The sequence below is a fragment of the Diceros bicornis genome, chromosome 38 (assembly GCF_020826845.1).
Source record: "Diceros bicornis minor isolate mBicDic1 chromosome 38, mDicBic1.mat.cur, whole genome shotgun sequence".
NCBI classification, from domain to species: domain Eukaryota; kingdom Metazoa; phylum Chordata; class Mammalia; order Perissodactyla; family Rhinocerotidae; genus Diceros; species Diceros bicornis.
This window is the reverse complement of record NC_080777.1, coordinates 26,995,815-27,020,320: the sequence shown is the minus strand read 5'-3', so window position 1 is coordinate 27,020,320 and position 24,506 is coordinate 26,995,815. Positions and strand designations below refer to the sequence as shown.

Sequence of the window (24,506 nt, the reverse complement as noted above, 5' to 3'; positions counted from 1 at the left end):
AGCTTTCTATTTCGCCTCAGCATAACAGATTTTACCAATATAAGGAAGTGTACTGTCGTTTTTGGAAGGTGCACCACAAATGTGTTTTGCTTACGTCTGTTTTCGAAACTGGTAACTGTATAGAGCAAAGTAAAAAGTGGAATCTGTTTTCCTTCCCAACTCCAAGACCTTCTATCTGGGCCAGACTTTGCCATCTGCCCCTTGGCTGCGCCTCTGCATCTCCAGCCCCACACGCGGCCGCAGCGAAGGAGCCCGGCAGGCAGGCCGACTTCAACAAGCACTAGTGCTCCACCATCAGACTCCTGCTGAAGGCCTCCATGGCAACCGCCTGCTGAGGCTTCACCGCTGCACCCGGCATCTCCTAATCAGCTACCATGTGAAACGCAAATTCAGACAGTCTGAAAATTAGCCAAGAAGAATGGGGGATGAGGATGCAGATATGTGAAATATTCATGCGCTTCATGGAAAAAAGGAGACAGCATGAATGACACAACAAAGAACGGCCCCTGACATTCTTGCTATCATTCTGCATTATTGTTCACACCCTACTGTATTTCCAGGCCTATGGTTCTGAAGTTGGTTTTGTGAAATGCCGTATTTATATTCTATACCCAAAATAGTAATTAAAAATGACTAAAATAATAGCATTAACATCAAATAAAAATAATACTTCTAAATTATCATCACTGCCTCGTAAGAGTTTATTCTAATTACCTGAATACAAATGCTAAGAGTTTATTCTAATTACCTGAATACAAATGCTATGAAACCAAAAACCAGGCATCATTGATTATCAGTATCAAAACTACTAGAAAAAAGGGTACTTATGATATTCTAGGGCCACAAATACTTTACATATGGTAAAAATTCTTTAGAGATATTTATTATTCAAGTTACACTGACTCAATTTTCCTTATATAAAACTAAAACCAACTGCTATTCATTTCAAAATAGAAAGAGTGACAAGACTACCTAAGAAGTGAATATTATAAGTGTTTTATATTTTTCCTTTGCTCCTTTTCATGTTCCTTAAGCAAAAGCCCCTGTTGCTCATGGGAGGGTAAGATGTCCAACTCCAGACGGCGTTTCTCTGGGTAGACCCTCAGTGAGTTCTCCAAAGAGTGACGTGAACACAGTCAACCTGAGACACTGCTCTTCTGCATGTCTCCTTCTTAGATACTGGTAAAATCAAGACATATTAGGTTAAAACGGAAGACATTTTGTTCAATGAAAAACTGGATGTTGGGTAGAGCCAAAACAATTCATCTCAGTGGGTTACCAAAGCAAGAAGGGATTCAGACTCAGATCTTAATAAGGTAAAGTCTTGTAAAATTTTCAATCCCATCCTATATACTTTTTAACATGTCTACAATTATAACCTCAAAACATTTCCCCATAGGAATTTGATTTCAGCAGTGAGGGGGTGACAGGACAGGTATTGTCAAGGGAGGGAGGGTAAAGCTGAAAGAATAAGGCTGAGAGAATGTGGCTAAGAGATGTATGTTTCAGTTTTTGGAAAACATAAACAGGAGGGAAGTTCTGCCAAAAAAGAAAGTTCTAATTGTTTGTTGGTCTGAGAACGTGAGCATGAGGAGCTGCCCTATTCGGAGGGGCCAGCGGACATGCTGATTAACTGGAGCTGGGGTCTGAGCACTAATTCTGCCCTTTGCGCGTTCAGTGTACTGTGAAGTCTGCTACTGTTCTCACACCCAGGGAGCGGCCAATTTTACACCACATGCTGTGCTGTGTTCCGCTACACGTTACGAACTGCAGAGTCAACCCTTTAAACAGCAAGTCTCCAAGAGAACGAAAACAGAATGAAAAGTGCTATTTCTGCCACCTATACTCGTCATTTGTATTTCTGGATAAAGGAAAACTTCTTAATAAAATGCAAACGTTAGCAAAATGAACAACAGACGAACACACGGACTGAAAAAATGACTTACTTCCTCTGAATAGTGATCTGAAGGGAGAGGTGGGTAGTCACACTGCTCTATCTTCTTACACAGCGAGTATAAATTCATTTTGTCACCGTAGAAAGGACTCTGTAACGCAGCCATCTGTAAAATGCTCCCAATGAAACTGATATAGTTACAGGGCAACTTGATAGGGGATTTCATCCAGTATTTTACACTGGGGTAGAAAATAATTACAAATACTTTAAATAAAATTATCTGGGTATTTTGAGTTTTGCGAATATCCCCTTCTGAGAATTATTTAGTTAAGTTCTAAAAAATCTTACTTCAGTTTTTGGTTATTTTTTCAACATTTAAAATTCCCTGAAAGGGAGAAATTGTTAGCATATAATTATTTATTTATATACATATGCAACATAAAACCATATTAAGAAAAAGAACATACAGTAACTCTTTGTGAATACGATGCCATAAAAACAACTAGTATATCTCACGACTAAACGGACATCAATGATATATATCAACCATGTAATGTTCAAAATATAACAAAAATAAAACTGAAGTTAAAACTGAATTATAATCTAGCAATGGTTTAGGGAACAGAACACATAGTATTTCACCTTGCACAACCGTTTCTGTAGGGAAAGGTTATTTTGAGAGAAAAAATAACGTCTTCTCAATCTGAACGTTGTAACTGATCTCAAGTACTTTACAATGAATTAGAACTTCTTTTCTTTTGATAATGTCTCAGAAACACTAAATATGTTCAAAAGCTCTACGAGTCAGAGCTGCTACCTTAAGGCATCCAAAAGAGATTTTTATGCAAGAAAAAAATGACTCGAAGAACGAACAACTTTAAAAAAGACATTACGGAATTTAAATTTATTTTAAGACAAGGTTCTAACTTGACATTTAAAGTGCAAGCAAGCACGGTGGTAAGCAGGGTTACAAACTAAAAATTCAATTTAAAATGTTCGCATCCTGTTCAGAACCTTCTCAATCCTTGAACCGCGGCGGCGAGAATGCAGCACGCGGTGCGAGGCTGCCCCGAAGTCAGTCACCCTTCTCTACATGTGCTAATAAGTTTGATTCTGGAAGGACAATGTGTACATTCCCCAGACAGGCAGAGTGTGTGTGAAACACGCTCGTCCACGCTGAGCTACTCAGCGAGCGTCAGTGGGGACAGGACAGGCTGAAAACGGCTCTCATCTGTCTTTGGTGCTGCAGACCGGGCTTTAACTCCTTCAGAGCCCGCGCAGGGAGGGCGCGGCCCTGGGGACCCAAGCTGCCAGGCAGATCTCCACCCGGCCCACATTTCACATAAAACCTACACACACCGGTATGAAAGCACCTCAGCAACAGTTCTTCCACATGATGAGAAAAAAGTAAAAAACAACTTGAATGTCCCTAAACACATAAAACCCTCCATCTGAGAGGAAATATCTACAAGAGGAGCTACAATAATAATCTCATTTCTTGTTTAAAATGCAAGGACACTTTATGATAAAATAGAATATTAAAAATGCCACCTTAAAAAATATTCTGCAAATGTAAACTATACTCTCTCTCTGTTTGCAAAAACTCTAAGTTAATGTACATATATTCATTATCATATGCTAGGAGTTCATTACAGGACTTTGTCTCAATACTGCAGAGTGTTAAAAAAAAAAAATCTGAATGTCCCCTAAGGAGTTAAACAGGAATAGTATATTTTCATGCATCTCCTGCTTTGACAGATGAAAAATGTCAACTGTCCTGTTTTTATTTTCAAGCTTTTGCACTATTCATCTGGTTCATTAGTGCATCTCGATGCTGCCCCTGACAGCTGCTCGCCCTCTCCTCTCAGCAGCTGAATTTTTCAGGCTAATTTGATCCTCCACACTGAGACGATTGCCAGGATGATTGACTTGCTCCCTGACCTCCAGGGTCTGACTTCCCTGATTAGTATTCTGGGGGTGTCGGAGGGACGAAAGCCCACTGTCTGTCTGCGGGGCTGGTGGCAGCTCTCTTTTTTTTTGAACTGTAAGCCACCAACCTACAACCCTGTAAGGATGCGATTGCAGCGCCGAACAATAAAGGAAATGTGTAAAACCTACTTTTCCATGTAAAGGTCCATGTAGCAAAAGCACAGCATCTTGATTTTAATTAGTAAAGTCCACTTTGTTGCATATCAATTAAAACTGTACTGCTAGTTTTTTTTTTTTTTGAGGTTTCAGGAATATTTGAAAGTCTAATTTTTTGAGTTTAAAAGACATTTTCAAAAAAGGCTTCCTATTCCTTCATTGTCAAACAGTAAATTCTTAGTGGGATATAATATAAAGTATCTATGTGATGTTACGGCCAATTTTTTAAAGCTAAATTACTGGGTATTTCTAGTAACATTATATTAAAGTATAACTGGAAGGAGATATAACATAAAGGTAAATTAAATTTTTAGAACAATTCTAGATTTTCCAAATGACTTGCATGGAGGAATTGAGAAAATGCATTGAGATGAAAACTAATGTTAACATAATAAATACTTTAATTCAACCATCCACACAACACATAAAACTCATGGATATAGGAATGTCCAAAGCAATAATTTTTATTTTGGTGGTCACTTTAAGTATACACAAAAATGGGACACTGCTTCTCAAAGGCAAATTCAGAATGTGAGGAATTATTTCAGTTTTGACATGAGAGTCTGCTGGTCCTAAAAGAATTATGCAAACTTCCCAAAAAACACTTAATACCTCAACTGAACTTTTTCTTTTCATTGCTAAATTTAATCTCATCAGTAGAAACCAATTGGCTGTTTACTTTTAGGTGAAAGGGAAAATGCTGCTTTGATAATATTAAACTGTAGCCTGAAGAAATCTAAGGTTACCTAAACAGGTATAAAATATTTTAAAATGTATAAAGTGACTTTTAAACATTACAGTAACTTAATATAATCAAATCAGTTCTTTTCAACATTGTACCAAATTATTAACAGAATATAATATAGTGAACATAAATCTCTTTTAACCTCATGAGCAGACATAAAAACATGTATTTTTTAGTCACTAATTCATAACTTTTCATAATAAAAATTATTCTAAGGATGTTATTTAAGAACATCTAAAAATCCTTTCTTTTTAAGTGGTCAGGAGTCACTTTAGTAGGAAGAACAAAAATATTCTTAGGTTCCTTAAATTAAGGAAATTTGAATCCGCAATCAGTAAAATAACCAAGACCATGATATACATTAAAAAAAAACCTTCTGATGCTCTACTCCTAAGTAGTGGTGGAGCAATTAGAACAGATGATCCCATCACATATTTCATTTAAGTCAGGAGGATAAGAGACAAAATACAGAGTAAGAAATATATTGGTTTCTATCTACCCACTTTAGATTTCTTTTGTACATATTAAAATATGAAAATGATTCCTTCACTTTATTTTATTAAAAGAATTACTTAGATGTGGACTAATTTTTAATAAACAGCTTTGACTCAAAGCCTGTATTCCTAGGAAAATTACCACTCAATTAAAAAATAAAATTATAGATGCCATTAGGTTGAGTGTTCTTTGATACTATTCTTCTATAATGTGGAGGCAAAACGCACTCATGGTATGCTTTCTTCTACACATCCGAATTACTGCACTGCAACATCTGCTAGAGGACCCACCTACGTGCTCCCCCTCCCAGATACACCATCACCAGAGGAGGAGAGAGGGTGCCGCGCTGAGCTTCACCAACACAAAGTGCTACTCGCGGAAACTAAACTCAGGGAGAACCTGGAAGAATCATCTGTTCACATACTACCCTTAAAGCTGCAGTACTCTACGTAAAAGTGCAAAAAAATACTGATAAAGATATTTACCATGCTTTCATATTTTAAATCCATTTCATTATACTTCTCCTGCTATGCACAGATATGCAAGTTTTTATAGATGTTCAAATGCATGTTTATAAATAAGATATGCAGAAAAACATTATATTAACATAAAAAATATTTTAAAAATAAAATTCTCATCCAAAGGAAACAATTTAAAAATATACGAGAGGAAGTAAATATGCAGGAATGTATAGTCACTAAATTCCATTATAAAAAGTTACTAAGTCAATGAATTTACTCTTCACATTTAACAAGCTAATTCTTAAACATCATCCAGGAAAAAATAAGTGTCTACTATAAGGAAAGGGGAAACATTACAGTGAGTGAAAATACATCAATATATGGACTTTATCAACATTACCTACCTCATATAGCAGACAGCCAAGGGACCAGATGTCAGATTTGAAGTTGTATCCATTTTCATGTATTCTCTCGGGAGACATGTAATAAGGTGTACCCACTGCAAAAAACAAACCAAATAAAGTAAGAGGAGGATAAAAATGAAGATGCAGCTGTGGTAGGAAGTTACACACAAAATTCTGGGTTAAAAAATGTCACCAAAATAATTCATTAGGACCAGAAAATTATTTTTGAGAATATGCAAAACTTTTAAATTTCTTCTTTACTCCCTGACCCTTAAGCAGCACATTTACATCTATCCTATATTAAAAAAAGTCTAGGGGGTTAAACTTTATTTCCTCTTGATCTATTCAAGGAGAATCTAGGAAGCACAATTAAAGGAAAAAAAAAATAAAAAGAATTCTAATAAGAAAATCTACTAAGTGGCTCACATTGATTTCATTTCTTTATTTTTTTGAACATGGCTTGCGTATCCCAAATAATTAAGTGTGATAATATAATAATTTATTTTAAAATAGTTAATACGTAACAATTGGGTAGAGTGTATATAAATACTTATTAACTTTCACAGAAGCCTCCCTTAGAATATTGTTGTGACTTAAAATTACAATGATATAATCATTGACCTTCAGTACCTTCCTCACTCCCACTTTAGAAAGAATAGAACAGACTTTTGTACATCAAAAGGTTATATAAGGGGCTGGCCCTGTGGCTTGCTGGTTAAGTGCGCGCGCTGCGATGCTGGTGGCCCAGGTTCGGATCCCGGGTGCGCATTGAGGCACCACTTCTCCGTTCATCCTGAGGCCGAGTCCCACATACAGCAACTAGAAGGATGTGCAGCTACGACATACAACTATCCACTGGGGCTTTGGGGGAAAAAATAAAATAAATAAAATCTTAAAAAAAAAAAAAAAAGGTTATATAAGAACATGTGAAAGGTCACTGACATCTCTGGAAAAATGTCTGAGATGACTACTAGTGAGACCTTTTAAAGACAGGATACTCTAGATAATTTTGGGGTTTGTTTTGATGGTGGATACTTTTCTCTCGTTTTTATGACCATTTTAGAAAATGCTAACATAATACAATAACTGCTAATACATTAATACTTATTAAACATTTAAAAACACGACATATATAATATATTTTGAAGGGTAAAAACGTTTACGTGACCTTCAAAGTGAATATCTTAAACTTCAAGCTAAGAAGGCTGTTATTTCACCATTATTGGCCTAAGGCTTTTGCCAAATAGAAAAACTTTGAGAATCATATTTAGAAGCTGCACTTGCTTGAAGCAACAGCTACCCAAACTACGCTGCTACTCACAGAGAAAAGGGCATCCCCCTTTTTCTATTAATTTTCATGAACTCCCCAGGTATTTACTATAAATGTTAATGAGACTGTAACTCATGATACTGAACAGGGGTGTTTGGTCAGAGGCAACAAGAAGAGTCACACCCACAACTGAAGCATCGTCCTCAAAGACACCAGTCAGTTTTCCAAAAGAAAAAGTGATAACCTAATGGTTGTGTGTGGAAACTATACTGTGCTACAGGTGAAAACATCATGAACCATGTGCTCACAAGAAATCCTATCTATACTGAAATCCATTTTTACTAATAATGGACAGTCCTGGTCAGAATGGATGAAAGGGAAGTATTTACCAAAGTGAAGAAGAAAAGTAAAAAAAGAGTATGCAAACAGGACGATAAAAGAAATTTAAATAAAATATGAACTATTCGGATATGAAATTAATGAGACAAACTTTAAGAAATAAATTATTTAATTGTGACATTTACTTTGAAGACAAACAATTTGCCAATTTCTGCCCGGGTGAGAAAAGCCACAAAACTTGTAGAAATAGCTAGGTTTAAAGAATTTGTACTGTTACTGGGTGAAATAAACACAAGCTCTCTCGCTTTGGGAGTTCCAACCACTTTCCCCTGTAGTTTGCATAGGCAACACCGATTAGTCCTGGAAGTTCTTACACCTTCCCTTCCTCCCTCAAGGAAGACCAGCAGGTGCAGTGGGAATAATGAGTGGGCTCTGCACAGGCCCCTGGTTTCAGGACATAAAGCAGGTGAGTGGCAGTGAGGAATGTGTAGAGAGAGGCTTCACGGAATCCACAGGGGGCAACTGAAAACGTGAGGCTTGAAGGTTCAGAGTTTACCAAAAGCAAAGTAATTTCACCCCGCAGCTCTGGGAAACCTGCTGATACATTAGGGGTTTGATATGAGTGTGAAAGATTGATGATAGGGAAAAAGAAGAACAAATGCCAGCATTTTACAGAGATTAGCCCCAGCATCACACCTCAACTGCTACACAAACAACTCACAGACGCCCCGCAAGTGAAGAAGGCAGAGAAAAGAATGATTAGGAATTCAACGCAACTAAACTTAAAATGTAAAAATTAATGTACAAAAAAGCCTCTTCTAGGGAGCTGCTGGAGGTCATTACAAAAAGAGACACACTGAGTTAACACCACTACTTTAAACTGAGACGATGACTCTTCTTCATGTTATAAATAACAAACTTCTTTATATAAAATATGCATGTTTATTTTAATAATTAAATTACATATCCCTTGAATGTATATTAAAATGTAAATTTATGTATGCTACTCACCTCTTTGATTGACACACTTCCAAAAGAGTCATTATGTAAGAAGAGGAGAAAGTTTGTATCCTGCACTACAGTTATTAACTGGTTAACGTCATAACTAACTGCTGACCACAGGCATGAGAGGGAGGTCCACCATCTCCCCTTGCACACTCCCTACAGGGTGCCTCCGTGCTGGACAAGGCTCTTCTGCTGACAGACACTGAGCAGGGAGACTGAGCCCCATCACATAATGGATTCATCCTTACATCTCTACCTAGCAGAAAAGCTTAAATGCCCAGGAAAATTTGAAATACATTTAAATGCGGTGATATGTTTTCCACATTTCAAATTTAATGAATATATAATTATTTCCTAAAAACTTTTTTTTAAAAATCCATGATAGCTGTGTCTATTATTACTGTTGCCTCAAGAATGTTGTGACTTCTTTTAACAGCTGTACAAGAAAAGGGAGAGTTGTGGAGTGATGTGATTAGATAGTAAAATGATCATGCAAATTCCTATGTACTGAGGAGCCTGAGGACTGCAGGGTGCATAATTCCACTAATCTGTTGAGAATTTATGGCTGTAGGTAAAACGGGAATATATTTTACAATAGTAGATTCCTATGTCATTTTAACCTCCTAACATGAGTAAAAGTGAGTAAGAAATGGATAACATTATACACAGAGAAAGGCTGATATTAGTGGAAAACTGCTAACGAATGAAATGCTATCTGACCTTTCTTTAAAATGTACTAAGACAGTCATTCAAACATAAAAAAATTTTCATATCATTAATTGACTTATTCTAGCTATATGAGAAAAATTTTACATGGTATATACTCTATTAACAATAAATATATTCTAAAATTTGTCCTGAACACAATGAAGACCAATTTTCTGAGGTTCTACATGTTTAAGAGAGCCAAAAAATTAACATGCTGCTATTATGGAATATATGGCTAAATTAACCAATAACTTTCATTTTATCAGAACAAGTTACATACAGAATTTTTTCAACAGGTTAGCTAAAAATTTAGCACTGCAATTTCTGCAAAGACTCAAATACGAAAAAAAATAATAGAGCCATGGAAGCATCTTTTTCAATGGTTAGATTTGGGTTGCTCTTTTCTTTTGTTTTTAAACAAGGAAGCAGGACAAGGCCAGTCCGAGGCCAGGAAATCTGTTCATATCTTCCCTTTACCACTAACCAGCGAGGACCACTTAACTTCTCTTCTGCGTCCGTACGATACAGGGAGGAGAAAGATGAGATGATCTCTGAGATCCCTTTTGCTCTAAAATTCTACAGCACTCATAAAAACCCTACAAAAAGCCATATGGAATGTGAAATGGAAAAAAGGGACATATTCCTTTTTTAAACTATTACCTAGGACAGCTGAGCGAAGTATTTTAAGTCAGAGAGTACCAAGAAGCAAATTCAGTTTAGAAATCCTGCTTCTTTCTCTTGGAAACAGAGCAAACTGCAGGAAAAAAAGCTTTGAACATTCCTGGTTGGGAAAATTAAAAGGACGCAAGTCATCTTACACCTCAGTTTCACTAAAAAACACACAGACACACACAAGTTTAAGGAACAGGAATTAATTTTCCTTCTTTCCTTCATACTCTTAAATCAGCCCAGAAATTATGTTGGCAGACTTAACAGAGAGAGGCCAAATTTATTTAACCGTAGGGAGTATTATCTGAGGTCAATACAGAATGGCTGAGTGGTAGATCAATATTTCTTCTGCAAAAGGCTATTATAAAATAAAATTTGTCATCTTTTAAGTGTAACTGATAATATTTGAGAGCTTTAGTAATGCTGAGGGAGAAAATCCCACATAATTGTATTGTTACTGTTACTCTCCTGCAGGCACTATGTTAAACGCATTACAAGCATGATCCTGCTGAACTTGTAACAAATGTTTATCAGGCCCCTACTCGAAGGCACACACTGTTCTAGGTGCTGGGGAGACAGAAGCAAACGGGCTAAGCCCTTGACCTTGTGGGGCTCATGGGCTGGTGAAACAGGGACTGTCATGAGGCAGCTTCCTGAGATGTTACTACTATTATTATCTTGTTTTATAAAGGAGGCATAGGGAGGTCAGGAAATTTGCCAAAGATCATAAAACTGGTACGGTGTGGACTTGGAATTCAATTCAGGTAGTTTTATCCCTTGCATTTAAACAGGTAGTTATTTCATTAAACCTGACCACTGTTAAATTTGACCGAAAAAAAACCAATCTGCCTCTTTCCAAATTAAGAAGCAGAGGGATTTTCTAAAAGTCAGCACGTAGATATGAAAAGCTAAGGGTCCAGGTTCAATGGGCTACATGTGCAAATTAGCTACTCTGATAGTTTTAAATAAATACTTGTTATGGTGGCTGAGAGGTTAAATGTGCACAGTTTAAAATTAGATAATAGCTTCTTCTCAGAGCAATTATTTAAGTCAAGAAAGGGCTGAAAATTAAAAATAAATCAGTGACAGTAGCCGATCATACTGACTGAACATATGCTGCCTTTCCGGCCCCAAACCACACTGAACTCTGAAGGAGTATAAGCCAAAGAAAGACCCACAGAGAGGTGCTGGGGAAGGGGCAGGAAAAACAGGAACGTGACCATAGGGGGCACTTGGCACCAAAAATGGAACTGTGCTAATGTCTGGTTCAAGGACACTAATTTTTCAAGTTGAAATCAGAGGATATATCACACTTGTAAATAGTGTGGGGAACATGAATTGTATACTCAGGAGACTCCAGTGTGAAAATTCCGGTATCTGGTAGAGAAGATGGCCATGCCTTTACTCTTCTGGCAACATCACAAATCAGAGAGCCATTTGTCTCGTTGTGGAAGGTAAAGAGGAATTCAAACAACCCTGTAAAAACAACAATATAACTCCCCCCATGGGGTTTCGAATATTGTCTAGCATAAGGATCAGTATCAGAGAGTTCTGGTTAACTTTTTTTTTTTAATCTATTCCATCTTCAGGATGTACAACAAGCACACAATTACTAAATTCACACATGTACACACAACAAGAAAATCCCCCACCTTTCCCCTTCTGGCGGACGTCATTTAGCAGTGAAATGCCACATTGAAACATTATTAGTCTAACTGTTCTCATTTGCTTTTCTCCTTTCACCAGAGCAAGGTTCAGACAGGAAACACGTCACTCTATATAATAAATGCAACTCTGATGCAAATAGATTTGCCTGAACAGCAGATAACTACCCCAATTACTTACATGCACCTTTGGAGCATATAATGTGGTTAGATTTTATAGCAGATTAATTTTTCTAACTAAATTCTGTTAAAATTACTTTTTTATCTCCTCCTTTATTCCAGTCCATGATGGAGTAAGCCACTCAGAAGAAGGATTGGTACTAAGGAGAGAAGCCCCATGAGGATTAAATAAACTTTTGTAAATAATAAAAAATATAACTGCCAACAAACTAACAAAATGATAGAAAAGGACCTGTTTGCAAATTTTATATTATGCTGAGTGTGGTATTTTCTCCCTTGAAAAGTAAATGTTCATCACGATGCAGTAAAATACCTATAAGGGTCTATAATAAAAATGTGAAATTTTAATGTCAAAACATCTGTCCAAAAAAGAAAGTGCTTAATTTCAGTAACGTGAACTTCCACTGAAATCTGACTTGTAAACAATTTCACCTTGCCAGGCTTTAGAGGAGGATACAAAAGACTCTGACTGTCAAGTCTACTAAAATGGTGTGGGAGGCAGAATTTCAGCCCCCATGATCTTTGCCACCTGGTGTATGTTATGTTACATGGCAAAAGGGACTTTGCAGACATAGGGTTACAGACCTTAAAATAGGGAGATTATCCTAGATTGTCAGTGAGAGATGCAACGGAAAGGGCAGGAGAGATTCAAAGTGAGAGAGGACTTCTACCCACCGCGGCTGGCTTTGAAGATGGAGGAAGAGATCCAGAAGCCAAGGAACGAAAGCAGCCTCTAGAAAGTGGGAACAGCTCTCATCTGACACACTGCAAGGAGACACGGACATCAGTCCCACAACCCAAAGAACTGAATTCTGCCAACAACCTGAATCAGCATGAAACAAATTCTCCCCTAAGGCTCCAGAAAGAAATGCAGTTCTGCAGACACTTTGATCTTAGCCTGGTGAGAGCCGTGCTGGACTTCTGACCTATGGAATTGCAAAATGATAAATTTCTGTTGTTTTAAGCCACTAAATTTGTGGTAATTTGTTAGCGCAGCAATAGAAAACTAACACAAATGTGTTAATGATTCATGCATTGCATGGGAGAGTGGAACATTCAATTCAGTGTGCTGAGAACCAAGAACTACACTAGGCATTGAGGGGCTAGAGAGAAAAGTATATGGTTTAAAAATGTTTGACCTCTAAGAGCTCACTGGATTATTTTGGGATGCAATGAAGTATGTTTTTTGAGGATTCTCTCAGGGAGTGGAGGAAGGGGGAGAAAATACATTTGCCACAAGAAGAATAAAAGAATAAAATTATGGTGTTTTGTAGCTTAAATGAGCTCTGGCTTGTTCACCAACGGATAGGACTCTAAACTAGGTAATCACCACCACCTTAGAGACCTGCTGAACTAGAGGCACACTGGAGAAAACAGTTCCTGTGCTACACAGCATTAGTGCACAGTTGGTGTGTGAAGCTTGATAAGCAGTAATTTTTATTAAACATGTTTAAATTGGCCCAAATAAGGTCCCAATCACAAGCATGTGCAGCAGGGATAACTACAGATTTACTGATCAAGAGAAAAGTCACCAGGGATCAATACTTTCGTGAACTTCATGAATCACTCTGAATTTAAAAATAATCTCTTTGCTCAGAGTTTCCTAATTTAGAATGATGGAAATAACCAAAGGCTATATATGGTTCATTCTTCATTCACCACTTCCACACGTTTCCATTAAGAGAGTTAATTACCCTTTAGTTGCCAGGGCTACAAATATGTCACAAAAATGAACAAGTAGACAAAGGATACAACCATTTAAAAGATAAATGAGGTATTTTTCCTTCATCTCACAGCCATGGACAATGCTCACATTCATTATTCCTGGTTCTCCTCTTTCTGTACACGTGAGAGAATTACCCTATCCCACTCCCTTGAGATGGCAGGGCCATGAGACTTATTTTGGCCAAGAAAACATGAATGGGAGTAACTTGTGTTACACTCAAGCAGAAGGGTTTAGTTAAGAGCCAGTAAGTGACTCTCCATGTTCTCTTCCCCTCATGAGATCACAAAAACATATGTTGATATGAAGATAAAACAAGATTGAAGCTGCTTAAAATGCCAAGTCACCACAGAGGGAGGGCAGCTACCCTAGAGAGCCACACAAGGCCCACTGGGGACTTGGAGTGACAAGAGATATAACGTGCCTTAGCGCTAAGAACTGAGATTTTGGTATTGTTTCTTACTGCAGCATAATCCTACCTAAACTTACTGATATAGTCAAATTCATCCTTTGATACATAGCCTATCTCTAAGTGCATTCATTTAACCAACATTTATTGAGTGTCTATTATGTGCAATGCCCTCTTTTAGGCACTTGGGATATGTCAGGGAACCCAAAAGGCAAAAATCCCTTTCCTCATGAAGCTTAAATTTTAGCTGGAGGAGAGTGATAAAAAGTACTAAGCATAATAAATAAATTACACCGCATATTAGAAGATAGTAAATCCCAAGGAGAAAAGAAAAATTAAAACAGGGTAAGGACCGGGAATTCTAGGGGTGGTGTGGGAGTGGGGGTCAGGTTCAGTGTTAAATAGAGGATCTCAGTTTCCTAGTAAATAACACCTACTCTACCCATCACAGACACTGAGGAACGGAGGAGAAAATATGCTTTAAAACTGCCTGTAAATTACAAAATGCTGTAGGCATATTCATGGCTACCGTTGTTGCTGCCATTTGGTAGCGGTAGGGGATTCCTCTGGGTCATTATCACAGGAAATAAGGGCAGCTTGATATGATTTGACTAAAAATCTTATTTGGAATATATAAAGATTATTCTGTGCATTCTGCTATATTTTTAAATATTCAAAGGTAAAGATACTTGATCTCTTAGCAAGTTGCCTCTGGGTCAGAATATTTACATTTGCTGAAAGGAGATTTTAGAGTAAATTAAGAAATAGAAGTGTACCAAAAGAATACTCTGCCTCTTGCAACATGAGAAGCATTACACCTTGATCGCCATGTTCCTATTTCACAGGTTTTGGTGCAGTTTCAGTTCAGAAGAGCCACTTCTTTAGAAACATCGCCAAAGATGCTGGTTATGAAGAAAGATTTCGATATCCTAGAGGCCTGTTTCCTGTTTATTTCTGAATCTCGGAGCAGCAAGAGCAGTCAAGTCAGGAGATAGAGCAAACTGCTTTCGTGTGTAGGCTCCTAAGCCATGTACAAAGCAGAATAAGGTGATTCTAGATGGAACTAAACAGCAGCAAATCAGAAAACAGTAATTGAGTAAGGCAAAATGCCACAAGGTACTGATGTAGTGAAATAATAAATCATGGTGTGGGAGAGTAAACAGAGACTCGGAAGCCACAGACCCTCACCATCTTCCAGCTACACAGCCCATTTGCCTCTCTGGGCTTCAGTTTCCTCAACTCCAGAACGGGAACAATTCACATCCATAGCTCACACACATCTGTAAGGATCTTAGGGAGTTAAATGATTTGCAAACTGTACACAACCGCCATGCACGTTATTAGCCACCTCCAGAAGCATGGGGAGCACTGTAAATGACCAATTTATGTTTGACCAACTGAAGTGATCAAATTGCCAATCAGGAGAATGTCTAAAAGTAGGCAGAAAAATAGGAATCTGCTTTAAGTAAATGGAATAGCATGAAAGCACTGTAAACATAGACCAATGTTTTCCAAACTGCAGGTCATAATCCATTAATGAGTTTTGAAATCAATTTAGTGGGCTGCAACTAGCATTCTTTTTAGTAAAATAAAATAGAACAGACAATATTAGAATGAGCTACAGTTATGATGGAAAACACTGTTACATGAAACTTTTGCTTCAGTTATACCTGCCTATGTTCCTATGGGGTCACAGTGTTGCTGGGGTCATTGTCAAGAAATTTGAAAGCCACTTATCTAGACTATCAAGAAGCCTGATTCAAGGGAGAGATATGTCCTAATAATAAATTTTAAAGACCTAGACATATATATAACAAATTTTCTAACATCTGTAACATTTATAAGGTTCACAATATGAAAGAAATATGAATATGAAAGAAAACAGGGCAAAATTCATAGGGATATGTATAATCCTACAATTAGTCTCCCTAGCAACACCCTCTAAATAAATACAAAAAAATAGATTCAAAAGCACTAAATGAAGACCTGACTTAACATAAATTCATGTACAGAACAAAAGGAGGAGGGACAAAAACCAAAGAATTGTCTAGATCATAGACTGTAGGCAGATAAATGGGTGATGAGTCACATGGTATACACTGCCAAGTTCTGGGTAGCACAAAGCAGGAGGCACTCACATCAGAGGAAGACAACTACCAGGCAGAGAACCTGAAACAGCAGACAGTACTGGGCATGATGATCCTGAAGACGACGAAGGAGGTTCACCACTGCTGCCTTCAGATCATGTTGCTCTCCTCGTTAGAACCTTGCAGAAGCTTGCCACTGCGCTCGGAGTAAGATGTGAACTCTTCCCCCAAGACTCTTCCTTCACCCTGCTCCAGCAAGCCTTCTGCAGGCAGAGCACATCCTGCATCTGCCTCTTCGTATAAACCGCTCCTCACTCAGCCTGCGACATCGTCCCCCAGGTCCTTTTATAGCTGCCTCCTGTGCATCCTTCCAACCTCAGTTCAAACACCCCCCCTCCGAGAGGCTTTGTCTGACCACGCTCTTTCTAAAATACTTCCCCTACCAGTCACTCTCTGTCACATAGCTAACAAATCAGCTTATTTCTTTGTGTTTTTATTATCTATTTCCTGCCACCACAAGGTAAGATCCATAAAGATGCAGAAATAGAAGTATAATGATGTACACCTGAAATTTATACAATGTTATAAACCAAGGTGACCACAATAAAATAAAAATAAATATCACACACACAAAAAAAAAGACCAGCACTTGTCTTGTTCAGGCTACATTCCTGGTCCTTTGACCAGTACCTGCATAAAAAAGGTACTAAAACTTTTCTAAAACGAATCAATTTGAGTATTTTAACAGAATAAATAAACTGCACATGAATTCCTTCTCCTCTCCCCTCTTCTTTTTCTGCATCTTCACCACCACCACCACCATCACCATGTTAAGACAAACAACTTAACATTTATACAGCACATTACAGTGTTCTGAAAAGACTTTACATTCATTATATTATGAGGTTAGGGACTCACTAGAGGTTAGGGGACAACATAGGATGGTTATTACCTACACTTCTATTTTTATACATTTGGAAACTGAGCCTCAAAAAAGTTAATGAATGGCTTGATCAAGGTCCTACAAAGCAGTGGGCATGTAGATCCAGATGCCCTCCATTCTCTCTGGAACATCTGTTACTTCTCATGTTCAGAACAAAGCAAAAGGAAAAACATGGCTGGCAAAGAATGAGGTAGGAATGTGCAGTCAACGATCAGAACGGAAAGTTAGAGGACACCACACTCTAGAGGACCGTGAACACTAAGCAAGGACTCCGCACGCTATTCTTTAGGCAGCAGGAAAGCATCAAGGATTTGGGAAAAGTAACATAATCAGATAAGGTCTTTTAGGACGATAACTCTGCTGGGAATATGCATAATTGATTAAAACAGAATATTAGAAACAAGGGAGGATATTTTCCTAAACCAAACATGAAGTGATTACGGATGAAGGAAGAGGGAATAGGAAGTAGAAACATTGTGATTCAATGTATATGGTGGGAACAGGGAGGGAGTGAACAAAAAGGCCTCTGAGATTTTTTTCAATTTTGAGGATTTGAACATCCAGCAACTTCACATTTAGTATCTGTAATTTTGGTTTTTTTTTTTTTTTGGTGAGGAAGATCAGCCCTGAGCTAACATCCATGCCAATCCTCCTCTTTTTGCTGAGGAAGACCAGCCCTGAGCTAACATCTATTGACAATCCTCCTTCTTTTTTTCCCTTCTTCTCCCCAAAGCCCCAGTAGATAGATGTATGTCATAGTTGCACATCTTTCTAGTTGCTGTGTGTGGGACGCTGCCTCAGCGTGGCCAGACAAGCGGTGCGTTGGTGCGTGCCCGGGATCCAAACCCAGGCTGCCAGCAGCAGAGCGCGTGCACTCAACCACCAAGCCACAGGGCCAGCCCCAGTGTCTGTAATTTTTAACCCTGTTAAGGAATTATTCTATTCTATGTTGACATACTTTCAATTTAAAAAATTGGTTCTGAAAACTGATTGGAAACATGGCCACTTATACAACTTTATTTGCTATGGAAAATGTGACAGAACTACAGATTTTATTGTATGTTGATTTGTTATCATGGAATCAAAGGATACAAAAAAGAGATGCAAAATGAATAGAAAATTGAAAAATTCAAAGACTTGTCAATCTCCAAAGGACTGTTAAACACAAAAAATTTTGCAAGTGTGTGTCCCTATTAAAGAATCAAAATAAGTGAAAACAGTATCCTCTCTTTGATTTTTGAACAATAAAATGTATTCTGGAAAAAAGAAAGTATAAATATAAATGCATAACTGTAACAAGATGTTTCTAAAATCCTATATATTTTTGCCTTTTTGAATTAAGTTCCTAAAAACATCTTTTTTACAAAGTTAAATGAAATTTGGCTCCAGGACAGACTTCATCTAAAGTAAACTTATTCAGGTTTTTCTTTATGAATTATACACAGATCTCATTTATTTGTAATTTCACTACAACTTAGACCTGCTCTACGGATCATGCCCTACAGACTTTATCCTCAGTAAATCAGAACACAAATCAATATACCCTAAAACTCATAGTTCTATCATATTTTCTATAAGCAAAATAAATTTGTATAGGTGGCCACATTTTCAATCGCGTTTTGGAGCCAACTTTTAGAACTTTTAGAAGGAATCTCTTAAATTTGCTCTTAAAAATATATGATGGTAATAATTCTTTAAAAGTAAAAATTAGGATCAACTTGTCAACAAACATAAGTCTGTGTCAGGATTTCCATCCTTGATATGTTATACATATTCTTTGTTAGCTGAGCATTTTTCCTGACCCTTCTAAAAAGGATTTTTATTGGGTCCAAATAGCCTTAGAAGGCTAGAGCTCAAAGTTTAATTTTCGATGTTCAATGCACTTTGCTTAGTGAACTTTAGTTTCAAACCATCAAAAGCTTCACTTTGAAGAGAAGACAAGCAAGAATAAAAGAAATTTTCTTATTTTAAGAATATTTTTTTCTCAAAATAATATGGAAAATAAAAAGTCTAGTGAAAGAAATTATTTTTCTATTGATTCATTGATCAAAGAAACTGTTTCATTGTCACTTCCTCACTGGCTGTACTTTAGGTGTGTCAGAATATTTGTAATTATGTGCATCCCCATTTATTTTATATATATAATAAACATATACACACACATATGTAACTACATGACCCTAAGTGAAATGATTTAGATAAAACCTGATATTAAAAATTCTTAATGAATTATTAAATCTATTAAAATCTCACTCTCTATATCACATAACTTGGACTAAGCCATCACCTCAATTTGGAGATGCGTATGTTTGTAAACCCTGTTTAGAACTTTTCTACGAGGCAGTGGCAGGCAACCTAAAGAAGTCCATTTCCAAAACTGTTAGGATCTGGGTTTCATATGCTGGATCCCTGGGGTCAGGTGACTACTGCATGCTCAGAGTGACAGTCTGCGAAGCAGCATTTAAAAAATACACACGTGTGCATGTGAGCACTGGTATGTGCAGGTGCGTCTGGGTGTGTGTGTGAGTGTGGGTGTGCATGTGTGATTGTAACCTGGCACTTCTAAGTAAATTAATGCCAGAATGCTATTACGACATTCAGGCGAGTAACAAAGTCAAAGCATGTTACCTTCACTCATAATAAATGGCACTGGCTTGGAATAATCTAGGTTTTCTTCACAGAAATCCTCTACTATTTGCATTGTAAGTGTTGTAACTTCCAAACAAAACTTTATCAAAGTGCTACTCAAGTTTATGCACTACTTACAGGATTTCAGATCAAATTTTCTTTTCCAAAAAAATCTGTAATGCTCTATAAAAACAAATGTCAAGTGAAAGGAAAAAAACAGTCTTACTCTGCATCAGTTGAAATTTTACTTTCTTAAAGTACTTGACAAAATTGAAACTCTGTGAAAAGGGTAAAGTATTATCTTTCCAGCACTCTTTAAACTAAGATCCAATATTCCGTCATTCAGCATATACTGATTGGGTGCCTACTCGTGTGCCAGATAGTGTTCTAGATACAGAAAAATTAAATGACAGGTTCAAGACCATACAGAACCTTCATGAGAAAGCCAGTAAAACTTTAAAAAGTCTAGTCAACAAATTCAGATGCTCATTTCACTACTTTGTTGTTTAGTGTAATTCACATATTCCTCATCAGGCCATTTAAAAGTTTTTTATTTCACATTTAAAAACAACAATTTTACCCCCCAAAAAAATCAGTGGTTTTCAGTGAAATTATGACACCAAAGATGGGGCACCATTAAATTAAAGCCAACTTATTTTTATCTTAATTCTTATTTTATTCTGGCTGTCACCATTTTGTCTAAGTCTTATATTTACAAGGAGAAAATATGGTTTGAAGAGTTTTAAGAGAAGCTCTATCACTCTCTTTAGGTTATTCGGTGTAAAAATTATTTCTTCCTAGTAATTTCTATTGTTTCTAAGGTGGACAACTTTCTTTCCATTGTTAACACAATGGGGTAACAGCTACATTCAGTTCTGTTGTAGGTATCAAGGACATGCTCTAGAATGGACAAACTACAGATACCTCTTCCTTCATCATTTAGGGCAATATCTTCATCATTAGCCACAGATCATCTTTAGCTCTTCCCCTCTGCAGTAATCACAACCATATGTGTTATTTTAATAAATAAATATTTACAAACTACTACAGCATTTTTAAACGGTCAGGTGAAGTCCTCTTCCAAGATATGGTTTATTCATCATCTTATCTTAATATTAAATGTAGAATAAAAAAAAAATGCTCCATGGCAATAGTTAAAACCTGGTTTGTTCATCAGCATTTTCTTCTACCAAGTGTCCGCCTGGGGTCAAATTCACAACTGTATCCAACTGTCACATGAATGGAGACCTTATACCTCAGAGAGAGTTGTAGGTATCTGCTCAGCATCTGGTGATTTTTAAAATAGTTTTATTTAGGATGTAAGAGCTGGCATATAATTGGTATATCCCTTATGTTTTTAACCACACATACAAAAAAGGATAACTGAATGGAATTATATTGTGTCTCTTACCTAAAGAATGAGCTGCTGTGGTTTTGGAACTGAAAAACCGGCCAAGCCCGAGGTCACCAAGTTTGACCACCCCAGTGGCTGTAATGAACACATTAGCTGGTTTTATATCTGCGAATAAAATGAAGCGATCTGGTGAACGACGATGTCAGTTTAGGTATTTTCAAGGGATTAAAAATCACTTTTCATGACAGAATTTAAAATGTATCCAAAAAATGAAAGTCAGTTTGAATTTTGAACCAATTACTTTATTTTGAATAATCTGGATATACCCTAAATATTTCTGAGTTCTCAGTCCCCCGATAGATAATCATCAAGGCAGCATGATGAAGATTGCTACTAATTTTCATTTAAAATGCATTTTGTTTTCCATTTTCAAATAAACTCTTTTGAAATTCAAAGCACAAAATAAATTTGTGGCTTTTTATATCAATTTTAAATAAAATATCTTACTATTTATTGATATATTGACATAAAATAGAAAATCATAACTATTATGCATATAATTATCTAGTTAGATGACCTCAGAAATCTTGACTGCTTAAATACATTGTATTGAAATTTTTCATACCCGAAAAATCAGTGGATCAATTCCTTAGTGATGTAACCTTGACGCACTCTGCCCAGCCACTCAACTGATAAGAATATATTAAGAGCTAATGCTGAAAATTAAAAATCTAAGTGGCCATAATATAAATTCTTCATTTGAAGAAAAAAACCTCTCTTCCTTATGCATATTCAATTGCTTTCCTGCATCTATTTTTTTCCTTTACCAACATAATCAGTAAGATGTTCAGAAGACTCAAGCAGAAAAATAACTAATTCTCATTCTTATTTAAAACCAAGTAGGGCTTTACTTAAAGGTTTATCATTTCAGTAAAATTATAATTTGGAAATAAATTACCTGAGAAAGCATACTGTGCAATGATTGGAAGGTATTTATTCTTGAATTGCCTAATACCTTGCATTGTTTATAACAACATTAAAAGTTGTTCACGATTTTATCTTACCTCTGTGCATGACTCGCCGAGAATGCATATGCTCCAATGCACTGCAGAGCTGAACGAAGTACTTCCAGACAGTTCTTTCAGGAATTAGCCTCTTTTGTTTCTTAAAATGCTTTTTAAAAAATTAAAAATAAGAATATAAGAACTAAAATATTTTAAGACCAGAATCTGACATGCAAAAAACTGTTAAGTGAGAAAAACATCTACTTTTATTTATCTATTATCAACTAAAAAGCATATGATTTTCCATAGTGAAATGATTCCAGGAATTTTACCTGATATTATAGCTTCAATTTTTCCCTATTATACTTTAAGTGAGCACAGGCCACATCATACTACATCTTTGGGATGTCCTACTATTTCAAAAAACTGACATCTAAATAAACTAATTTCCTATCCTAAACAGATGTCAAATTTCATTTTAAGAAAAGCCAGAATAAACTAGTCTAGAAACTTGAAGGTAATTATCTTCATTAAAAGACAATGCTTCTCCTGATAGAAAGTTTCACTAAAGAATTCCTTTCAAATATTGAACCCCTTCGGTGATTTGAAATATCATTTAATTTATTAAAAATTAAAGACATTTATGTAAAAAGTTTTCATGAATATTTCTATTGCACATTACAAGTCAAACTTGTACTTTGCTTTAAACAATGAAACTAAATTTCACTGAAGAAAAACATTACAGAAAGGCCGGGGCAAAAAGGTGAGCAGCGATAAGCTAGGTAGGAGAGGGAGGCAATCGTTAAAATAACTGCAAAACCAGAGGTACAGATTTATGCCCATTTTCCTACATTACATTTGCTAGAAAATATACTAATAATATACAAAGTTCTTAGTGTCATAAGATTCATTACATAAAAATTATTTTTCAAAAACAAAAATGCAATTGGTTTCCTATTTAACAATGTTTGTAAATGACCAACATGAAATATTACATTTAAACAAGTTTCCAAAATTTTTTCCAATAATTTTAACTTTTTAAAATACATATAGTTATTAAGACATTTAAATATGTACTTGAATGCATTTTATCTGACATTTTCAGAAGTTCAACTCATTTGACTTTTTGTTATTGAACAGGGAGAAACTGCACTTCAACTAATTCCAAAATACACATCTCTGTCCATTTTTACCCCTGTGACCAGTTGAGGGCAGGCTGAAAGGAAACACAATACAGGGAGATCTGTGGTACCCTACTCCACACTGAGCAAACGATTAAATCCACTATCTCACATGCACTCAATGTACCAAAAGATGAATCTTTAAGGAAAAGCTAATGACTTTAGGTTAATCTTTACTTAACACACATATCATGGAAACGAACTTATTAGCAATTTCAATGGCTATTACATCAGTAGCAAGAAGCAAATAACAATTAGATGACCAGGTAATTAAACAGCAATTCAGGGTATTACTAAAATGTTGAAAACCTCCCATATCATGTTTCAATATTAAGTATTTTTAACTGCAGGCTGTGTCAACATCAGTTTTCATTCTGAAGGGGCAATGCAGCAAAATCAGTTCTGTACACATCATTTTCTTTCAGACTTGGAATGAGTCCAAGTAACTCCTGTCTGTGTGCTCTCCCCGATGCTGGATTAGCATATCAGAAGACTGTTTGATGTCAACAGGAAGATGGGGACTAGGTTTCTTTTCATTCAAAAATAAATATACCATATCATGCAAGTATTAGACCATGAAAGAAAAATTTTATGCTTTAATATAGATTCTGAAGTCGTCATGATTATAATTAATTTGGCAGCTTACTTTTAAAGTCCCTTTATTTAAAAAATAAATTATACAGGAAGAGGCAGAATGAAAAAATTGTCCTCAAAATGCACATTAGGGAAAATGCTATCAGATCAAGATGGTCTGATTATTTTCAGGTCTATATTCTTCTTTGGAAGTGTCTCTGAACAACAAATTAGAGATGAAGACAATAAAGTAACATCAACATAATGCCACCTAGACAGAATGACCCGGCAAAACGTAAGTAACCACCTTGGTAACAGGTTTTTGAAGAATAAGGTTATGAATTTGATCCGATTATAAAAGAAATCCAAGGCAGTTTCATTATGTTATTGGTATCTTCCAATATTTTTTATGTCTGTTTAAACACGTGGTTTTTCAACCATTCCTTAAGTGTAGGGATTTTTGCTTGTTTTTTGAGAAAGCCAATACTTATGAAGTGAAAAGCCTGTCTGTTCTGATGGTGGCACTGTTGGCTATCTCTCAAAAACAGGATGAACAGAAAAAAGGCAATGCAAATTTGAATTCTTTTTACTACTGGTAAACTTTATATTAGCACTACAAAGCAGA

The 24,506-nt window shown here is 36.4% G+C and overlaps 1 protein-coding gene across 2 annotated transcripts in view; it reads right to left on the bottom strand.

Moving 5' to 3' along the window:
- The window catches only part of NEK7 (NIMA related kinase 7), a 151,201-nt gene that overhangs the window by 18,929 nt on the left and 107,766 nt on the right, over positions 1 to 24,506 (bottom strand). For both annotated transcript variants that reach the window (XM_058533742.1, XM_058533743.1), the window contains 4 exons: positions 22,188 to 22,296; positions 21,181 to 21,288; positions 6,145 to 6,239; positions 1,947 to 2,060 (listed from right to left, as the gene is read on the bottom strand). In XM_058533742.1, the coding sequence (XP_058389725.1) occupies positions 1,947 to 2,060; positions 6,145 to 6,239; positions 21,181 to 21,288; positions 22,188 to 22,296 (426 nt within the window). The remainder of the gene's footprint in view (positions 1 to 1,946; positions 2,061 to 6,144; positions 6,240 to 21,180; positions 21,289 to 22,187; positions 22,297 to 24,506) is intronic.